Source organism: Terrapene carolina, unplaced genomic scaffold, assembly GCF_002925995.2.
Source record: "Terrapene carolina triunguis isolate 2854851 unplaced genomic scaffold, T_m_triunguis-2.0 Scaffold62, whole genome shotgun sequence".
Taxonomy (NCBI): Eukaryota; Metazoa; Chordata; order Testudines; family Emydidae; genus Terrapene; species Terrapene triunguis.
The window spans coordinates 58,752,157-58,773,633 of NW_020664413.1; the positions used below are offsets into that span (position 1 = coordinate 58,752,157).

General features: G+C 40.0%; 1 protein-coding gene across 1 annotated transcript in view; it reads left to right on the forward strand.

The window, feature by feature from the left end:
* Positions 1–21,477, forward strand: part of PARD3B (par-3 family cell polarity regulator beta) — a 589,898-nt gene that overhangs the window by 346,041 nt on the left and 222,380 nt on the right. Inside the window, exons 13-15 of the mRNA XM_024206395.2 lie at positions 445–574; positions 5,007–5,112; positions 6,954–7,069. Of these exons, the coding sequence (XP_024062163.1) occupies positions 445–574; positions 5,007–5,112; positions 6,954–7,069 (352 nt within the window). The remainder of the gene's footprint in view (positions 1–444; positions 575–5,006; positions 5,113–6,953; positions 7,070–21,477) is intronic.

The window sequence follows — 21,477 nt, forward strand, 5'->3', positions numbered from 1 at the left end:
GCCAGCCAGAAGACCTGGGTTTAGGGGTTACAAGGCTGCTTTAGTGTGTGATCATCAGAGCATACACACTCAGTCTCTGAGCGAAGGGAACCAGCTGGCTGGCAAAGAAATATCACTGGCATTGCCTGTGCCCTTATGTTGACAATGCCACAAGCTGCCCTCGCAGATGGAGGAATAACATGAAGCCAGTTGTGGGTCAGAAAAGAAGTCCTTTTCTCTGTTTATCATCCTTAATGATCATTTCTCATGTAAGGGTAATCTCTTTTTTCATGGTCAGCAATGGTCTGAAGACCTCTTTCATGTTTCTCATTGCAGAGTTAATAATGTACAATAAACGCCTGACAAATAATGCCCAAACCCCAGTGTGATTTAGTGATTACTGCTCCTTGGCTCTGTTGGACATTTATTTTTTACATTAAAATATGTGATTCTGTTTCTTCTTAGGAACACTCAGATCATGGGGTTTTTCCAAAACGAGCACTTGAGGGCAGTCAGACCTTTACCACTATCTCCAGGCGTAATGATGCTGTCCTGCAGCAATTTGTAACTTACAGTCCTCAGGAAAGACTAAAAGGTATGTACTGTACAGCCTTCTTCATGCCAAAAAAAAAAAGTGCTCTTTTTGTTTTCAGAAATCCACATCAACTAGAAAAACAGTTAATTAGAGTAAGTGCAGGCTCTGTTACTTTGAAGCTTGAAGATCTGGGGAGGGTGGGAGAGCTGACTCAGAAGTCGTGAATTAAATTCCTGGCACACGTTCCAGTTTAAGTAACAGTTTCTAGCTCACTGCCCAACACGTAAGTTTGGATAAAAAACAAATGATGATGGCAAAATATATATTGTCAAAATGTTTATTTTCTATACATCCTTGATGGGTACAGTGATTATTTTTAAAAGCAAATTGTCTAGTTTGTGTCACATTTTATAATCCAGTAGGAATTTATACTATACCATAATATTCATAAGATTTGCTATTTTAGTTTATTAAGACTTAAAATATTTTTAAGGTTCGAAACAGACCCTTAATGTACAATAGAATTAGGACATCATATTTACATACCCCATTCCAGACTTTGAAACTAGTAACTATAATTTTCTTAATCTGTAAATAACTGAGTACAACACCCAGCTTTAACACTGACACTTTATGTTCCTACCTCCTCCCCATACCAGCAGAAAAACCCCACTGGCGGCCATGTATAGCCTTGACTCCACAAGGTTTTTAAGCATTTGAGAAGTCTCACCCATTCAGTGGGACTCCTCATATTCCTAATCAGGCACTTTTTAAAGTACCTAGATAAGGATCAGAATAAGTCCTGTTTGGAAGAGCTATACTTTCTGAGGGATCCTAGCAGCAGAGGTTGCTAGTGTGTGTCTTTTTGTTTTGATCGTTCTTTGTGTTACATTTTTGAGGGGCTAAAGGAAGGAGACAACCCACCACGATGTGAGAGGTGAATGGATGTTAGATGTTGAGAAGACACCACAGACATAGGGCAAAGAGAGACCCCTTTATGAGGGAGGAAAGAGAGAGAGAGAAACCAAGGCCTGGGAAGATATGGGTGGTGTCAGTCAAAGGGCTAAGGAGAGAGAATTTTAAATATTACTGAGAAACTAAGTGAAGTATCTTTGTATTGTGACTTACATTTAAAAAAAGACGTATTTAGTGAAATCAAATAGAATTGGGGGGGTGGGGGCGGGGAGAATGGGACACGCATTTGCCTAGAGTAGCAAAATACCCAGTAGAGGGTTCTGTAGATCAGAGCTGAAATCCTTCAGGTAGATGTGAGCAGAGGATATGTCCCTAAAATAATACAGTGCACATACATGTGACATGTATTTTACTGTAGAAATAGTTGTTTAATTTTGAACATTTAACCTACTTTAACCCACATTCCTCTCAGTGTTACCCTTTTCTCCACGCCCACCCCCATATCATTTGTTACAAAAAGTTTTTGCATTTTCTTTTATAATAGGCTCCGATCCTACAATGGTATCTGCACACGTGAAACCATGCAACCCCACTGGGCCCCAGTAACCCCAAATGTGCTTGTGTGTCTCCCCACACTGAACAAGTTGCAGGATTACAGTCTTATATCGGATACAGGGATTGTCTCTTGCTATATGTTTTCATGGTGCCTTGCCCATTGCGGTTCCAGTCCTGATCTGAAGCTTTGGGTGCTACCATAATGTAAATAGTAATAAAAGACAGCAGAGATGTCAATACAATACCAGTGTGCCCAATGCAAAAAAAAATTTGTGGCAGAAGTTGAATTGTGTTTAATAAATATACTCTCAGTTAATGTTTTCAAATAAGTTACTTCTAATACTAGTCACTGCTCTACACATAAGACTGTTCTAGAAGCTCAATAAAAATAGATTGAAGCTTGGCTTATTAATACTAGATTTTTTTTTTAAAGGATCTTTTTTATTATACACGAGCAAGATCAAATGTAATGTCTGAGAAAAAGCTGTTATAGCCAAAACATTACATTTGGTCTTGCCTGTGGATATTTCAATAAAGGAGGGTTTTTAATCCAATATTGAAATGCCAATGTTCAGTCTATTTTTGCATGAATAATGCTTGCCACCCACAGGTCCCTACTTTTTTTTCTTGCCAAGCTGTTGTGCAGAAATAGCAGTTTTAGAACAACCTCTTCGAGAAGCAATACTTCAGTGCCAGCAACTTCACATTCCTGGTGCTGAAAGATTACTGGAATCTGCCTCATCAGAAGCTCTTTTACATCCAAAAAATGATCATAGTTGCAAGGGAATTGATGTCATCTCTCTGGTTAAGAAATATTGTAAAGATAAAGTATCTACCCTACAATAGCTTTGCATGCTGAATCTTCATGGATGTACAAGTATCTACATTTAAAAGTGGCATGTGTGCATGAAAAGATTAATTGATATAGAAAATAACTATTACTATTCTGTTTTAAAAAATGTGCATGCTGTAAAAACAATACCAGAAACATTCCCTACTCCAAATGGCATAAAACCTAAGGCCCAACTGTCACAGTTAGTGAGCTACTTGCACTGTTGACCCACTTGGTCTCTTAGAGCGCACTTCCCTCATGTGTCTACCTCAAGCCATATCGTCTCTCCTGGATTGGAATCATGCAATTCTCCTATTCTCAGATCAGGCCTTGGGCCACGACCTCCTGTAATTTAACCATGCTTATCTTAGCAGATCTGATTTATCTTCAGTACCTGCAGCTTTGTCCCCTCTAGGTGCTATGATAGTGGTAACCAGTGACCAGACAGCCATCTTAAAGCAAAGTGTTATTTATTTAGAACCAAAACATTTAAGAGAATCTATTTTAAAATAATAAGCCAGTCTGTATGCAGACCTGTCTACTGAGAGCTTACCATCTCTCTGATGTTACTGTGGCAGGCCCATGCCCAGTTTCCTCAGACTCCCTGTGCAGAGCCTCTCTTTATGCCACCCTGTCCCCCGGGACAGCCCTTGACAGCTGACCCCTCCTTCTCTCCTGAGAGGGGCTTTTTAACTGTTTGGTGCCTTTTTTGGTTTCTAGGCCCTGAGCCTGGCAAAACAAGCCATATATCTTCATGGGAGACAGGATATAGGATCCTCAAAGCTAACAGCTGTCTTCATTGTCTCTCAAGTGTGTGCTGTGGTGATCTTCTCTGGAAGCCATGGTGTTGCCTTCCTGCTTGTTTTTTCCAACAGCCTCTACTAAAGTAGATGAATATATTCATTCAGGAAAGTCTAATAGCCCAATATACTGTAACTTCACCTCATTGATCAGTTCACATGTATCATAATTTTATGAATACTGTATCAGTATTAATAGATTATTACATGGCAGCTCTGCATCCACCACACCAACCCTCAGATGTACTGAGTACACACCATTCCCACTGAATTTCAGTGGAGTAAAGTCAGTGGGAATTTAAAGGCACGCACTATATTGCAAAATGTACTCGGTAACTCACAGGATCAGGGCCTTTAGGGAGGGAACTGATGTAATAGATTAGCTTGTGGTATAGGTCAATTTGGGACAGTAGGAGTAATGCTGTCTAGAAAGGAAAAAGGGCAGGTTGGAAGGATGAGGGAGTGAGAACACGCAGTGGAAGAAGTCAGTATAGTCACTAGTTTTTCTCCAGAGATGCTCAGTAATGTGAGATCAGAATGGAGGTAGCACATAATGGGGAGGTCAAGGGTGGGGCTTACGGGAGCATTCAGAATGGCATGAGAGGGGATGAGGAGTTACGGGGAGAGGGACAGAGTTGAAAGTGGCAATCATGATGCTGATGGCAGTTAGTGACGACAAGGAGAAAAGGTGAAGGCTAGGAGAAAGAAAAGTCAGAGATGTTCATAGACTGGTGATCACAAAGGGAGTAAGTGATAGGAAAGCACAGAGTAGAAGGAAGGAATAATGGTGAAGAGGAACTTGTCATGTTCGTGGTCGTAGATGGGTATTACAGGAGGAATTTAGACAATGATCCGGGGCTTCCTGCTTATCCATCCTGTCATGGGATAGTAGCAACTTTTCTTTTTTCCTATTAAGAACAGAGAAGGAGAAGAGGGAGATATCTGCAGGGAAGGCACCTTACTACCTATCTGGGAGTTAATAAATGTTGCAAACCAAAAAACTTAAAACAGGTTTCAGAGTAGCAGCCGTGTTAGTCTGTATCCGCAAAAAGAACAGGAGTACTTGTGGCACCTTAGAGACTAACAAATTTATTAGAGCATAAGCTTTCGTGGGCTACAACCCACTTCTTCGGATGCATATTGAGTGAAACATATATCGAGGAGATATATATACACACATACAGAGAGCATGAACAGGTGGGAGTTGTCTTACCAACTCTGAGAGGCCAATTAAGTAAGAGAAAAAAAACGTAACAGTTAAACTTACTATTATTTAGTTAGTTTAGGTATTTGTATAATTTGTGGATCACTTCAGGCCTTCCAGTCCAGTTATGGATCAGTGAACTGGTGTAATATAATTGCTGCTCCTACTTTGTTTAACCCTTTTTAGTTTCAGAGTTGACTATGTCTGATCGTGGTAGTGCCGAGAATGAAGTTCCACCTCCCCTGCCCCCACATCCCAGTGAGGAGCTGCTTTCTGAAGATTATAATCATAGGTTTGGATTAACTTTTTATTGCAGTTATTTTTATTATTTACAGTTAGAATGTCTCAGTTCTCACTGATAATTGTGATATTATTTCTCATTGATTAAAAGCACTGTTATTGTGTGTGTGTAAGTAGATGTGGAATCTGCACCATAATAGTTATGGTCAAGTTGACATTTCTGCAATATAAATCATGCTTGGTTATTTTGGAATTTAATATCTTGTCTATTTCAGTAGTTTTCAAATTATGGTACATCTATCACTCTTCATTGGTACACAGATTTTTTAAAAATAAATTATTTTCATAATCATGCACTATTTTGCAAAGAAAACAGTATATCATACAGTTTTTTCTATAACTTTAAACCAGTGGTGGGCAACCTGTAGCCCTTCTGGGTAATCCGCTGGCAGGTCGCGAGACAGTTTGTTTACATTGACCGTCCGCAGGCATGGCCGCCCGTAGCTCCCATTGGCTGGGAACGGCGAACTGCAGCCACTGGGAGCTGCGGACGGTCGTGCCTGCGGACAATCAATGTAAACAAACTGTCTCATGACCGGCCAGCGGATTACCCTGATGAGCCGCAGATTGCCCACCACTGCCTTAAACACTTCATACCCAGGTAGATTCTTATAATTTTTTTCATTCTGTTTTACTTAATGTAGGTGAATTTCATTGGTGTCAATTTTGTTTTTTTAATATGATGTTCTCTTGTCTCTAAGGTGTATAACACACTCACACATACAAACTAACATAAACAAGCAAACAAAATCCTTTGTAAACTAATCAAATGATGGGCCAGATTCTCAGTTGCTTTATCCTCAGTGAGGATTTGGCTACATATCTCCTGCAGACTGGGAAGGAAGGGAGGAAGAGAGAGATTGTTATTCTTATTTCTCTTTTTAAATATTTCGGATATGTTCATCTGACATGGATTGAAACTGAGAGTAGAGCTCGTCAGAAAAACTTGGAACCATTTTCTGTCAGAAAATGCAGTTGCAACTAAATTGAAATGCTTTGCAAAATTGTGTCTGTCTTGCTGAAATTCCCTTTGGGGGAAAAATGGGCGGTGGGGAGGAATCAAATTCTTGAAACATCCTTTTTCAACATTCTTTGAATGAAATTTTCCAGTCTTTCGTTTTGAAATTACTTTTGTTTGAAATTATCTTAAATTTTGAATTATATGTTTTAATATAAAATCAAAATGAAAACAAAAAGTTTTCATTGAGCCAAAATTGCTTTTTGGGGGGGCAGGTGGGGAGAATTTTCCTTCATAGAGAATTTTGAAATTTTCAGGTTTCATTCTAATTCTAAACTGAACCAAATTTCAAATTTCAGTCCTTTGTGAAACAGAATTTTGCTCCTCCATGCAGGTTTATTTCTGGTGAGCTTCTGTGAAATGGCGATGGGTGGTGGTGTTTTTAAATGCCATCATTCACATAGATTGTTGACATGTCAGAGAGAGTGAACCAGGTGCAGGGGCTGCATTTTGTGCAACCTATTTGGTAAACAATTCAGACAGGAGGTAGTTAAATAGAGCTCAGCAGAAGAGAAAACAAGACTGTTGGCACTGGATATTTCCCCTTCTGTTCTGTTAAATAAAATCATATTTAAATATTAAGCATGTAAAAACAGCAGTTATCTTCACGGAGAATCTGTATTCAAATATATATAATTAAATACATGTGAGTAGAGGTGCTAAATCTCACAAAAGAAACGTGACAATCAGAGACTGATTTAAGATGCATGATTGCAAACAACTGGAGGGGAAAATACATTTATATTGTGAAAGTTTTAATTACTTCACTTGGTTTTGTATTAGTGCCTAAATGTTTTGCATGGCTTTTTCCACAGCTCTGTAGTGGATTCAGCAGCATATTTAACAGATCAGAACATCAACTTCAGATCTTTGACAACAGCCAAGCAGCCTGAATCAATTAATCTGAAAACCTCCAAAAGCATGGATCTTGGTAAGATGGAGGGGGGGTGGGGTCATCAGGTCATCGTTTTAGCCATAGCACATCTGCAGTATCTCCTTATTTTCTGCTTTTGTTACTTAAACACATAGATCAGTGAGCATATTCTTCAGCAGAGCTGCTGTGGTGGGGACAATAGTCTGCCTCCTATAACATCTAATCACAATTACCATTTTTATCGAATTAAGCATATTTTTTCCCCAAATATCATTTTGTTGTCATGCATTGTATTGAAATTTCAGCTGAGGGAAAGAGAGCTTTTGTGAAAATAAGGTAAAAGAATTGCCAGAGTTATGTCTTTAAACAATCCATGCATGTCTAAGTTTATAACAAAACAGTAAACATATTATTTTCTGATAGAATTTAGACGATTGCAAAACTGAATTAGACAACCGCTGACTTTCTTAGGACAAGATCATTGACAATAACAAAGTTGAACAATCAAAACATCACAGTAGGTTTTCATAGAGGCTCGAAAGGAGTACGGTTATGGTACAATACCCATCAGAGCTGTGCAGAAAATTTTGCAGTGTGGCTGAAACAGAGAAAATTGTTTTTACAATATTAGCAAATTGTTTGTGGAAGGGTTGATTTTTTGTTTTGTTTTGTTTTTACCCAATACTTTTCTATGGGGAAAACTGAGTTGTATTTTAGCAGTAGCAAGAAGAAAAGTCTCCAAGCCTTTTAAAATTCAAAGAATCAGGAACCAAGTAAAACCTTTTGTATTTCTTCTGTATGGCACATCTCACTCTTTTTCTGGGTATTTCATATTTAGGCACTGATCCAGTAGGTTTGAGTAGTTCCACTGGTGTGGCGCTAAGCATGTGCTTAGGTGTTCTGCTGGATGAGGGCCTTAAATATATCATGAGTGGTTTATTTATACACACACAGAGCCAACAGATTAAAGCTTCTTAAATGGTGGTCGCACTGCATTTCCTTCTGACATAGTGCACATTTATCTTAGTATTTTGTGTTCTGATTTTTTTTATCCAGAAAATATGTGCATTTTCATAGTAGGCAGGAAGTGAGCAACAGGGGCAGGGCCTTGGAGGGGTGGGGGCAAGAAGTGAAGAAGGGGTGTGGCCTGGGGGGAAGAGGTAGAGCAGGGGTGGGCCTTTGAGGGAAGAGGTGGGGCACAGGGCGGAGTCTTGGGGGTCTGGTTACCAGCATTTAGAAAGGTGGCAACCCTAATAGACCTGTGGAGTGAGATTAGACATACTGAAATCTCTGAGGAACCTTTACAAACATGCCTTTTATGCAGCTTTTTCCCTTTTAAACCAGGGAACTCTAATTTGAGTCCCTACATGGATACAATTGCCACAGTATCACATGGTAGAGAGAACCAGTCTCTTCAGTTGCAAGGTCCAAAACCATTTAAGGCTTTCAGTGTCAACATTTTGAACTCTATATACAACCAGTACAGAACATGGAACACTAGTGAAACAGTTTCTGAGTAGTCCCTAGTGTAGTCAAATGTACGATACGTTACAATAGCCTAATCTCAAGATGACAAAGGCACAGATAACTGCAGCAAGATCTGCATCAGAAAGATCACCCAGCCCAGAGGACATAACTATGTTGGGCACATCCTTCTGCCTGGCATCCAGGAGCAACCCCAAACTGTGAACTTGTCTGACACTCCCTAAATCCAGGGTTCCAATCAGCACTTCTTCTAGTTGCTTCTCCCATCGCACCAATATTGTATTGCATTCTTCCTGCTTTAAACCGGAACCAGCTCTCTTTTATCCATGCTCCCATCTCTTAAGAGACTGGGTCATTTGTTTCATTGCACAAGCCAGGCCAAGCATGGAGAACAGTGAGTTGGATGTTGGCATTATTCAAACACACCACGGCCCATGTCCCTTCACTGTCCCTCTCAACTAATGTGCATATGTGTTGAACGGGAGGGTGACAAAATTTATTTCTGAGGTATCCTTCATGACAGAGCCCTTAGAGCACAAGACCAGTTGTCCAAAACTATCCACTGGGGTCTCTCACAAAGACAATAGCAGTTCTACTTGCCCTGTTGCGTACCACAGATGAGCCCATAATATCTGTTGATCAGAGGCATCAAAAACTGCTGACAAACAAAAGAACTGTCATGAATACTTGACCTTCATCCATTGTTAGCAGGTCATCAGCCAGGCCATTTTCCGTCTTGTTCTCAGGCCTGAAACCTGTGTGACTTAAAGTCAAGGAAACCTGATTGAAAAAGGATCATAGTTTCCCTCAGAAAAGGCAGATTAGATCCAGATGGATAGCTGTCAAGACTGTCAGTGTCAACAACTGGTTTTCTGAATTAGCTATTTTACAAGAACTTGGTTAAAAATAAGTCACACCCTACTCCCTCTTCCATGTTTCCTCATCCCATAGGGAACAATCTTAGCCAGTACTGAGCCCAGTACTTCCCTACTTGCCTTCCTTCGCCACCAAGATGGGTGAGGGTCCAAATTACAGGTTGTAATCTGGAGCACCTCCCAGAATCAAGGTGAGCAACCCTGGCTGAAACTGCAGAAGAAACAGTATTTGTAATCTCAAAAAAAAACTCTGCCTCATCTCCGTAGAGGCAGACAGCTCAGTTGTGATCTGACTAATTTTATTTACAAAGTATAATGAAAATTCTTCAGTGAAAAATATTCAGCTCTGATAGTGAATACTGTGCAGTTTAACTAGGCTAATCACCATTCAAAAAGATCTGTTATCTGAGAGTTTGCAGACACTATGGGGGTAGAGACAAAGACAATCTTCTTTGCCTCCTGTACAGCAGTGACAAAGACTTCAAAAATGCTTTGTCACTATCAGTCTGACTCGTCATGGGATTTCTACCATTGGTATTCTAGCATCTTCTAACTCATTTCATTTGTTGCAGATCATTAAAAAAGCGTAGCGGCCTATGGCTACGGATCCAGCAAATGGTCATTTAGAAGCCACAATATCAAAAGTCAAGGACATATGGTTATTATAAAATTCTAGTAGTGGTTAGTGTGATCTGTCGGCAAAATAGTATTCTTCAAAGCCATCTGGAATATGATATGCTCCATTAGTCTAGAAGGACAGACCCTCAGGTCCATCACATTGATAGAAGAGGAATCTTACCATTTATTAAATCACGACCCTCCCAGGGCAGCCTTTTACACAAGTTGGAGTTGAAGTGGGTACTTAGTTTTTATGTCCCAAGAAAATCAGATTTTGGTAAATCACACTCTCTCGCTTGCATATGGAGTATAGTCCAAAGTGAAATTTGTTTCTGTACTAAGGCTGTGTAAACTGACACCTTCTGTGAAGAGACTCATGTTACAGCAACAAAAGCTCTCAAGACTCATTTTGCCAATGTTACGATAGCACAGCTACTGGGAGTTTTGTGCAGTTCTCCACATCATTGCTATTTAGCTGCTGAGGCTAGGTCAAATGCTTGTGGAATATGATTAAGTTTATTCCTCTGCCCCCCCTTTGAGAGTTTACACCTCGCTAGTTATCGAGGCTGGAGATCTTAGATGCAAATGTTCTGATGCTTTCAAAAGTTTACTAGTATATGCTTTTAAATGATGCTGTATCATATCCTTGTTATCTACCAGCGTTCTCTTTGTGCAGTTTACTTACAGCAAAAGCCAGGTACTAGTTAATTGAAATACCAAAGAAACTCGGACACTGACATTAGTCATCCACAGAAAGTTGCAGACACTTACTAAAATGTGAAAATCAGTAATAATAGTTTGGATTTCTGTGCTTTCATTCTATTAAAGTATGTTGTGTACCCACCATTAGCTTTTATTGCACACACAGAAGTATCTCTGCAAGATAGGCTATATGTAGAAAACTGCATCTCAGTTGCACAAGGGAGACATCTTCCAGGCATCAACAATAGTCTACTTCAGCTGTTTTTTGTTGTTTGTTCACTTGCCCATTCCAGCTACATAGTCTTCACTGCAGTTGACCAGGTGTCACTGATTAGACGTGTAATTGGAAATTAGTAAACACTTCTATTGGTGACACAAGAAAGAGCAGAGCCCAGCTCACTACCTCTTATCTGGTTTGCACTGTGGAGCTAACAAGTTTATGAAATAGTAAAAACCTTTTTGTCTCTAAAATGAGCTGATATAGACACAAGGAGCAATTCTGTTGAGTAAGAATATGCTGCTGTTATATACTCACTTTTCCGAGTAGAATCGTGCTTAAAACTATCGTTATTTTCCCTTCACTTCTACTTTTTTTTGTAGGTCTGAAAACCTTTGTGGAAGACCAGTCTGTTTTCCAATTGTGGCCATACAAATTAAGTTAAATCATTACTAATACCTTTAATGACTGACACTTAATAGCAGGAAATAAGAGGGAGTGATCAAATAGTATAGGGGACTTAATATACAGCATCACTTTGTCATTTTAAATCTCCTCTGTACAGTTGAGGGAGCTGCACATATGAAGATAAAGCTAGAGATTACTCAGCAGTAGCTACTCATCTTTTACAGTATTGCTGTCTCCTAATTTCTGTCTCCATCGCTGATTGTACACAGGGGCAGCAACTAAGGGGGTTGGACCCTGGTACCTGTTTTTGTAGATGCAGTCTCTGTAATGCATAGGTGATGAATCATATGGTCTGACTCAAGGTTAATAATGACTCGAAGGTGCATGTGTATAGCATTTGACTTCAAAAATGAGCCTATATATTTGGAGAAGCCCCCAGTTACTTGTAGGGTACCTAGTTTCTACTGGAATACACTAGCAGTGATTAAAGTGTTTATTGTTGGAAATACTAATTAAATTTTACATCCTTGGAAGTCTGAGAAAAATCTACATAGCAAGTGTGCTGATACTGTTTTTCAGGGAGGGGAGTGAAAGCATACCTTTTCTGTGTTGGTACAAAACATCCATGTGTGAGGATACTTGTAGATTGTTCTGCTGTGTGTCTGGCTCAGGGCCCTAGCCTTCATTATTGTAGGGTAAAAGTCAAGGGATCTCTCAAACCTTTTATTGCCACCACTACAGCGGCAAGATACAGAGGGGTTCTAAGCCACCAGCAGATCCTAATGACGTTCTGCCTGTTTCTGAGGTGAAGGAGCCAGAATACCTCCAGGAGCATAGGGGGAGCTTACATGAGAGCAACACTACCATTTGAAAGGTGTGGTATATGTTTCCTTCCCTCCCCTGCTCTGATTTGAGTCCAACAGTTAGTGCAGGAGGAGGGTGACAGCATGACCTTTCCCCTTTTGTGGAGTCTATTGCTCCTTGTGGAACTCGACCCGCCGCTCCTTGTGCTGCAGGTGCGCACACATTGGGTATGAGTGATGCCCCTTGCTTTGTTGTGCGAGGAGGAGGAGGGCTCCTTATGCCTTGCTGCCAGACACCGCTGCAAGGCCAGCCAAAATCCGATCCTGACGCTTGCACAATTAGATTTAGATTACTGGCCAAATTTAGACCTGTGCATTATGTACTTTTATAAACCCCAGCACAACAAATTCGAAACTGTAGAAATGAAAATGTGTTGTATCTTCCTCTTCACAAATAAGTCAGACACTTATCTCAAAAGATAATGGCACATGAGAAAGGAGAGGCAGCAATCAATTCATTGAAAGAATGATTTTTCCCTCTCCTTTAACCACCTTCTATACATGCACATGTCCCCACACAGTTGTATAGAAAATAACTACCATAATAACTCACCAACATCCATTTACACTAGCTTTTTTCCCCCTCAACTGTTTCCCCTCCCCCCCCAAAAAAGTAATACTATATGGCAACATGGATTTTTTTGTTGCTGTTGTTGACCTGGAGGGTGAAAATTAGTGTGCTTTAAAAGAAAAAGGAGTGATTTATTGTTTGCTTATAAACCCCTTTGATTTCCATAAATTGTTACGCACAGGAATAACTTGGGCTTTGCATAAATATGCTATAAAAACTACATCCATGGGAACTGTATGGAAAACATGAAAGTGCTGCTTGCTTTAACCTGCAGTCACATGACATTGAAGGATATTAGTGTATAGCAATTTTGTTGTATATCAATTCAAGCAAAATACTCTGTAGACTAGATATTTAAAGATATCATTTTTATGTGCAACACAACACCCATGACCAGTATCCTATGGTGCTGCTCAAAACACCTTTCTACAACAAGCAGACCTCAGTTGGTTAGGCTGCATGATCTGGAAAAACAGGGAGGTTTTTCACCTGTTTTTAAATGTGGGTGAAGAATTAGCTGTTATAACATCATTAGGCATATTCATAGAGTTCCTTAACCTTGTGGCATGATTAGTGGAGACACCAGCCAACTCCATTTATGTATTTAGGGGTAATTATTAAATGATATGCTAAAACACAGGGTATGGGATGTTCTGCAAGGAGGCAAACTTTTAGCATTTCTCTGACAACGAAGGATTTTGTAGGTTACAGATCAGACTTTTCAAGTCATCTCAAAATTGTGAGAAGTCAGTGTTTTAGAGAAGGGTATGGGAGATAGGATCTTTATCAGTTACTTCATTGGATTGCTCTGAGCCGGATGATGCTTTGGGAGACTGAGATAGAAGTCAGAGATCCCAGGAAGTAACTAAGCTAGGGGCAGACAGAGTGGTAGTGGAGATAATTATTTCTCAAATGGAGGAATGTCTTGATTGGATGAAAAGATACTTAGGGGAAGATCTGTGCTGACTGTTACAGAGACCAAATAGAAGAAAGTGACTCTGTCTGTGTTGGTGAGTAAGTTACTTCAGAATATAAATCAGACGTGTTTGGGTTGTGAGCAAGTTTAAAACCCAGTCAAGTTCCTTAGAGCATGAATGAAGAGATTGAAGACATGCTGGAGGATCACCACTTGCTAATATACTTTCTTAATAAGAATTTGGGTACAACTTTAATTTGCCAAATCATCCATTGGAGGGCAGGACTTTTTTAAAAATAAAAGTCAGACTCTCCTTTCAGCTAATATGGGGCTAAGCAAAATTATAATATACAAGCCCTTGGCTGTCTGGGGGACAAAGTATTAACCAGCATCTCAAAACGCTTCCAGCTCACATCACAAGTAACTTTCTAATACGGTAAAATTTTCTGAGGGCAGATTACAGGGTGAAGTATTAGAAATGGATGCTATTGTGTTTTCAAAAATTAGGGAAACATTTGAATGCCTTAGTAGATTTCTAATTAGAGAACAAACCCCAATCTGTTGTAAAATTTGGGGTTACTTGATTTAGACAATTAAAATATTAGAACAAATTAATTATATGCATGTATTGATGTTGTGAACATGAAGGGACTAGTGGTAATCAAGTTTAAATTTTAGATCAGTTTTAAGATAATTGCATTATAAACCTTATTCCCCACCCAGTGGCTCTAACTTATAAATGACAGATTTGATTATGAACTTTTGGATTAACTCTGGGAGCCTAGGAGAAGTGATATTGACATAGTGTAGGTTTATAGTCAAGCTAGATCAGTATTAATGTTGTACTGTGTTTCATTAGAAAGATTCAATCTGCTTCGGTAGAGGTTAGAGAGAATTAGAAAAGGCAACTGTAGCCTTCATAATGTTGATGGGTTGATATTGCCAATGGTATATCAAACTATAGTAGCCTGTGCCAAAGGTTCGAGCTCCCTAAGGGCTGCAATATCTGAATTAGCAGGGTGACAACCACTAATAGAAATATCATTAGGTCTGGAGACTGTAGGAGCACACAGGGAGCAATAGCAGTGACCACAAAAACATTCACAAGTTATCAATCATCCCTTTATTAAAAACCATAATACACAGATAATGTTTTAGATACATAAATGAAAATGGAGGATTACCATAAAATGTCCAGCATCAATGTTTTCAGACTCACATCCCCAATAGTACCACTGAGATGGATCTCTCATCAGGTGGCCATCTGTGGAAGGTGGAGGTCGATTTTTCCTCCCTATTGATGCTGAGGGAACCCTTTTATTCTGTGTTACACTCTCACACCCGTAATCCTTATGCAGATACATGATAGTTCCAACCCTTTCCCTTATCAGGACTTCAACACCCCATAAATCCCAAACCCCACTTTCCATCGCCTATATTCTGAGTTCCCCATATCATCATTAACATTTACATCAATAAGTTCCCATGGTAACTTGCAGTTATTGCAGAATTTCCCATGATGTTACCATCGGGCAACTTGCGGTAATGACGGGCACGTGGTCGCATATTTTTCTGAACATCACCCATTAACATATCTTTTATGATAATCTTGCAACTTTGCTGGTACAGGGTTACCCTTGGGTCAACTAGTCATGTCAACTTCTTTCAGGCCTAAGGCCTTATGTGGCTAAGCTGAAATTTGACAGGTCTCATTTTACAGTCTTACCTTACTTGTATACCTAACACACTCTTACCAATAATATATGCATATCAATCCTATACCCCTATAATATTATCCTACATGTTCCTACACTATTACCTACAACATAAATTTATTCATCACACATTGATTACATATGAATTAACCCCAACAATAAAAAACAATTAAATGATTATATAAGGTATTTAGCTACACAACAAAGGTGTGAAATAAGGGGGATGGCCTCAGTTGACAGTGTAACACTGAAGAATGAAGTTGATGTGCCACTAAAAGAAAAGGAAGAATTTGGCGACTGTGATGGTACAATGATGCGGTATGCTGCCAAATAAAAAGCTTTAATTTAAAAATAGAAATGTGGTCCCTGTGTACTGTACAGCACAGAGTGTATATAGTCGGTTCTTTAGTAGTAATAGGTGCAAGCAGAGGCTTGTGCCAAAGTATGGGATGTATTGAATCTACAATGTCAGGGAAGCTCTTGGAACATAACTGAATTAAGCTGTCAAGTTAATTACAATCTTTCTCAAAAGAACAGTTTAGAGCAAAGAAGTACAGATGAGAAAAAGAATCTGAGAAGTCTTTCAGATCCTTGATGCTTCAGGCTCTAAGTAGCTCACGTTGGACACCCAAATATTAAGGCACTTTGCAAAATGTTGCCCTTTGTTACTACTTAAAAGCCATACTTTATCCTCAGTCTTTGTGCAAACCTCCCATTAGGCGTCATGCTGGGAATGTTGAGTATCTGTAACTCCCATTAAAGTGAGCAGAGCTAGCCAGTGCTCCGCATCTCTCAGGATCAGGCCCATTGTTATCAGTAGGGGAGAGTGGTTATGGACTGCGGATAATTTGTGTCTCTCACTTTGTAGACCTGGCCCATGATCACAATTTAAAATGTAAGATGGCCCTTGCCTGCTTTAGAGCATCACTAGAAACCGTAAATTCTAGAGGAAAAGAGGTATGAAATACAACTGATTAGGGAAATTATCTGAGTTTTCAGCTTGTATCCTACCATGTAACAGTAAACCATCCTCCCCAGTACAGAGGGGATAAAAGTCCACCGCACTTCTAAAATGTAGTAGGGAGATTCCAAAAAATAAATGAAACGGCTAGCAAACATTCACAGGGATGGGTGAGAGCCAAAATTTGACACAATCCCTGTGAGTAATTTACTCCCACGTCTAGATTGGGAGCCACTGCACCAAAAAAATAAAAGCTGCAAGAGAGTCATGTCATTGGCACGATCATTGACTACAATTAATTGATAGTGCTATGTCTTGATTATACTGAAAGGGCTGTGTAAGGATAACATCCATCTGGAAAGCCAGTGACCGATTTGTTGCCTTGTTTTACTGTAATATGTTTAGATCAGAAAAAGTAATTTATTTAGATTCTAAAAAGCTTGTAAGCAGCGTTTGTGTGTGTAGCTAGGGAGTAAGGTCCTTGCTAATGAATTTGCTTATTATAAAAAGTTTTTTGTTAGGCTTTCTCAAACAGAGAACGTTGTCTGAGGAATTAGTTTTCCAGGAAATTCCTTGATGTTTTATTGGTTTAGGTTTGCTTTTTTTATTTTTATAATCAGAAATGCAAAACTGTGTCATTTTGTTCACAAGAAGTATGGTACTATAGCCTTCACACATTTTTAAAGGTTTTTTTAAATAGGTATCAGTCAGTGTGTAAAAACTGTGATGTAAAGAGGCACTGCAAGTTAAAATAGTAATACCCTGCTTTTGGTAAAGAAGAGCAACTTGATTTTTTGTACAGAACAGCTTTATATTAGCTTGAGAAAAGAAAGCTATGGTGCTGAAACTGATCTGCAAAAAAGGAGGAACATTGATTATCACTATTGGCAGATGCATTGATTTTGATTTTCTAAATAACTGTTTGAAATTAATTTACTGACCATTAAGGAAAGTGTTATTGTATCCAGAGAAGCAACTCTCTTATGACCCTATTTAGAATATGCGTTGCATGCTACTCCACTGAAAAGAAAAACATTGCTGTAAAACACATAACTTGGTTGTCTTGAGCGTGGCATGGAGATGCCAATCAAAGACTGAGTAGAAGGGAGTAGACAAGCATTTTTACCATCATGCTACTTCTACTGATACTAAGCATTACATCATGTTCTAGAGTGCTGCTTTACTTCAAGCATTTCAACATGAAATATTGGAAATCTTAACATAACTGCATATTCATGTTATAGAGTTTTTCCACCTCTTGACATAGTGTTGGCATTGTAAAAAGAGTAATGCTAGCTGTGAGTGTTTAACCGGAGAGATTTCTGCTTATTAGCAATATGCCATCTTCTGTCATCAGAGGATGATCATGTGGGTCTTGCAAACTCCCCAGATCTGTACACTTGTATTAAGTGGTTGTAGTCCTTACTAGTCACTTACATTTCAATGAGCATTGCAGGTGCTGGCTGCAAACAAGTGGCTGGTCTCACCAGTTATAATTAGGGCTAGGATTTTGTCATGGAGGTCTCGGAATCTGTGACTTCCAGAGATGTCCGTGACTTGAGCCTACGGTGTCTGGGAGCTGCAGGGTCCCCCCACCACAGGTGGTGGCTGGGAACTGTGGTGGCCCCAAGCTCCCAGCCACCGCAGGAGGTAGGGGTGCCCTGGAGCTCAGAGCCGCCGCAGGCGGCTGGTATGCCCCGCAGCTCCCAGCTGCTGTGGGTGGTGGGGGTTCCCCGGGAGATCCCAGTCCCCATGGGCAGAAGGGCCCCCGGGAGCTCCCAGCTGCCACAGGCGGCGGGAGTGCCTTGAAGCTCAGAGCCGCCACGGGCGGCCGGGGTGCCCCAGAGCTTGGAGCCACAGGCAGTGGGGAGACCCTGCGGCTCTGAGCTAGGGCCTTGGAGTGGTGTGGGGACTGCGGAGCTTCCCAGTTTGTCATGCATATTTTTAGTAAAAGTCGCCAACAGGTCACTGGCTTCCGTGAATTTTTCTTTATTGCCCATGACCTGTCAGTGACTTTTACTAAAAATATGCGTGACAAAACCTTATCCTTAATTATAATGTATTTCTTGAGATGTGCAGATAACTGACAAACAAATAATGCATATTATGAAAATAATCATTACATTATATAGATGTATTCTACAATGATCCAAATGTATGTCTCATTTTTTTTTAATTCAGCAACAGAAAGTATCATCTTTAATGTGCATACATTTACTCCTGGATTTTGCGCCAAAAAATTAAAAATTCGGCACCTAAAAAATAAAAATTCTGCGCACAATATTTTATAAAATTCTGCAAATTTTAATTGTCAAAATAACACTACATAATCACACCAGTTTCAGTTATTTTGGTAATTTATTTCAAAATACCTGTCAGCAAGTATGTCTGTAACAACACAGACACACACACAAATTCCCCAAGGAGTAGAGAGTTAAAGAAACCCCTATGACAACCCGGTCTCTGTTTCTCTGCCCCCTTCCCCTCCCCCAAGAGCCCAGCTTGGGGGTGGGAGGAGGGCAGACACCCACAATCCCTCCTCCCTTAAGAGCCCAGCCATGATCTTCCCTCCCCCCCCCAGCCAAAACACCCAAACCCCCTCTTCCCCTAGAGCCCAGACGCGGGACCCCCCTTGCCCAGATACCCACATCCCCTCCCCCCCAGAGCCCAGCTGTGGCCCCCCCCAGCCCAGACACCTGCCCCGCTTCCCCACCCAGAGCCCAGGGATCTAGAGGGAGAAACAGCCTGATGTTGGGTCCAGGGCTTGTGTGGAGTTTCCTGTGCACCGCCGTCTCCTTCCCTCAGGTCGTACTGGGAACTGTAGCTGCCATGAACCCTCTAGTTCCCTCTCCCTCCCTCTGGCAGTGTCTTCTAGGTGCAAGCTGGGCTCTGCTGGGTCCAGAGGCCCTTAGTGGCTGCCAGGAGAACTGCATCCCATTTCTGTGGGGGAAAGAAAATTCTGCATGCACAATGTTAATTTCTGCAAAATTCTGCATTGCGCAGTGGCGCAGAATTCCCCCAGAAGTAATACATCTTTATACAGCTCATTTCCATTTGTTTGTTTGCTCCCCATTCCTTACTTCCTGGTCCCAGAAATAAATAGATTTTTTTGTAGTTTATCACATTTAACTTTTTTACATTAAAAACATATATATGTATATATAGCATTCTCATTAGGTAAAGTTATAGTTGAATTTTTGTACTGTGAAGTTTTTCTGTGTGCACTGCTATCTTGAGATGCTCAGAACATACTCAGGCATTTTTCTCTTGGGCTGAAACTTTCCATGGTTAGTCTTCATTATGATTTCAGGTAATTTCTTCTCTAAATGTTTCTTCAAAAACAATCCAGCCATTATTGAGTTAGTAATGATTTGGAGAGAGGGTTTCCCTCCCCCAACTTAAAAAAAAAATCAGATGCCTTTCTGCAGAGATACTCCAACAGTGGCTGAAATCTAAAAATAAAACTTTCCATGTGGCTAGGCCTTGCTGAAGAAAAAAGAACACAAATGAAAAATGAATGTTGTCATTATTGTGCAGTACTCAGCTTATTAATGTTTTTTTATATTACTTAGATGTGAGGCATTATGATGGAATACATCCCTTTATTCACACCCTGCACATTATTGTAATAATCTTTATACAATATATGCCTTGTGAGATATCATTTGGAAAGTCATAACTTGCTGATCAGTAATATCATGGTAAAGTGCCTGTTTACAACATTATATGTAAAGTTATAAACATAAGCTGAAATCATGACTGAAGTGTGTTTTCCAGTTAAGTCTGGGGAATGTTTAAACGAGTTTCTCAAAGACAAAGGGCAAGCTGACGTATTTTTTGTAAGATTTTTCAGTTTATAATCATTTCACTCTTCTTCTTTCCCTCCAATATTAAAATCTAATTTTTATATGTGAAGCCAGTATGTAAGGTATGCTTGAGTTAAATGGGTTTATCCCTTTTAATAATATAAACCTGTCTCAGGCAAATCCAATCATCAACAGAGTTTTAAAAAAAATCTATGAATCTTGGTATCTTGTTTTTTTTATAGTTACCATGTACTGTAATACAACCTGCTTCAGGTAATTACCATATATTATAGCGGTTGCCATTAGTGACTGCTATAATTAAGGTTGCAAATCAGTTTCCATTATAATCCCTTGTTTTCACACAATCATAACTTGTCAAAACATTAACCTTTGGGACTGAAGTTTTCCATGCTTACTTTCAGCTTGAAGGTAGATATTTTCGGGGGCACAGTTTGAAATATCATGCAGGAAACTCATTTCCAGTCTTTTTGAGTTCTGAGGGCTGTTTAACTGGGTAGTGAAATGTGTGTCTGACTGTCATCTCCTCCAGAGACGATATGCCCTAAAAAAAGAGCATAGGCCCTGGAGCCCATACCTCTTTTTGTGTTCCCTTCCCACTTTGGCCTGGCCTCAACAATACTTTGCGCTTATACAGAAATTTATAAAGATTACTTGGGCCTGGCTACACTACCACTTATTTCAGCAAAATGTATGTTGCTCACTCAGGGGTGTGAAAAAACACACCTCTGAGCAACCTAAATTACACCGACAAAAGCGCTGATGTGTACAGCACTTTGTCGGTGGGAGAGCTTCTCCCGCTGACATGGCTACCGCTGCTCATTGGGGGTGGTTAAATTATGTTGATGGGAGAGCTCTCTCCTGTCCACATAAACGGGTTACATAATGAGCGATCTTACAGCTGCATCGGTACAGCTGTGCTGCTGTAAGCTCTCTAGTGTAGATATAGTCCCAGTCATTTTTCACAAGAGTCTCTCCCCATAAAGTAGTCCAAATTAAATTGTCTGTTTTACTGATGAGGAATGTGGGCTTTGTGTATTGAGAGTGTGGGGGACATAGTGGTCTAGTGACTTGATCATGGTCCTGTGCATCAGGCGACCTGGATTCTAATGCTGAATCTGACGCTGCCGTTCAGGTTGACTTTGGGCAAGACGCTTTACCAGACTGTTCCTCTGTTTCCCATTTGTAAAACTGGGATGATATTTACCTACTTTTTAGATCTCCATTGAGACTTAAACATCAAGCCAGGTCTGATGGCTACATACAATACTGTAAATTATTGTACAGTAGTTGCTGTTCAGTTTTGTCAT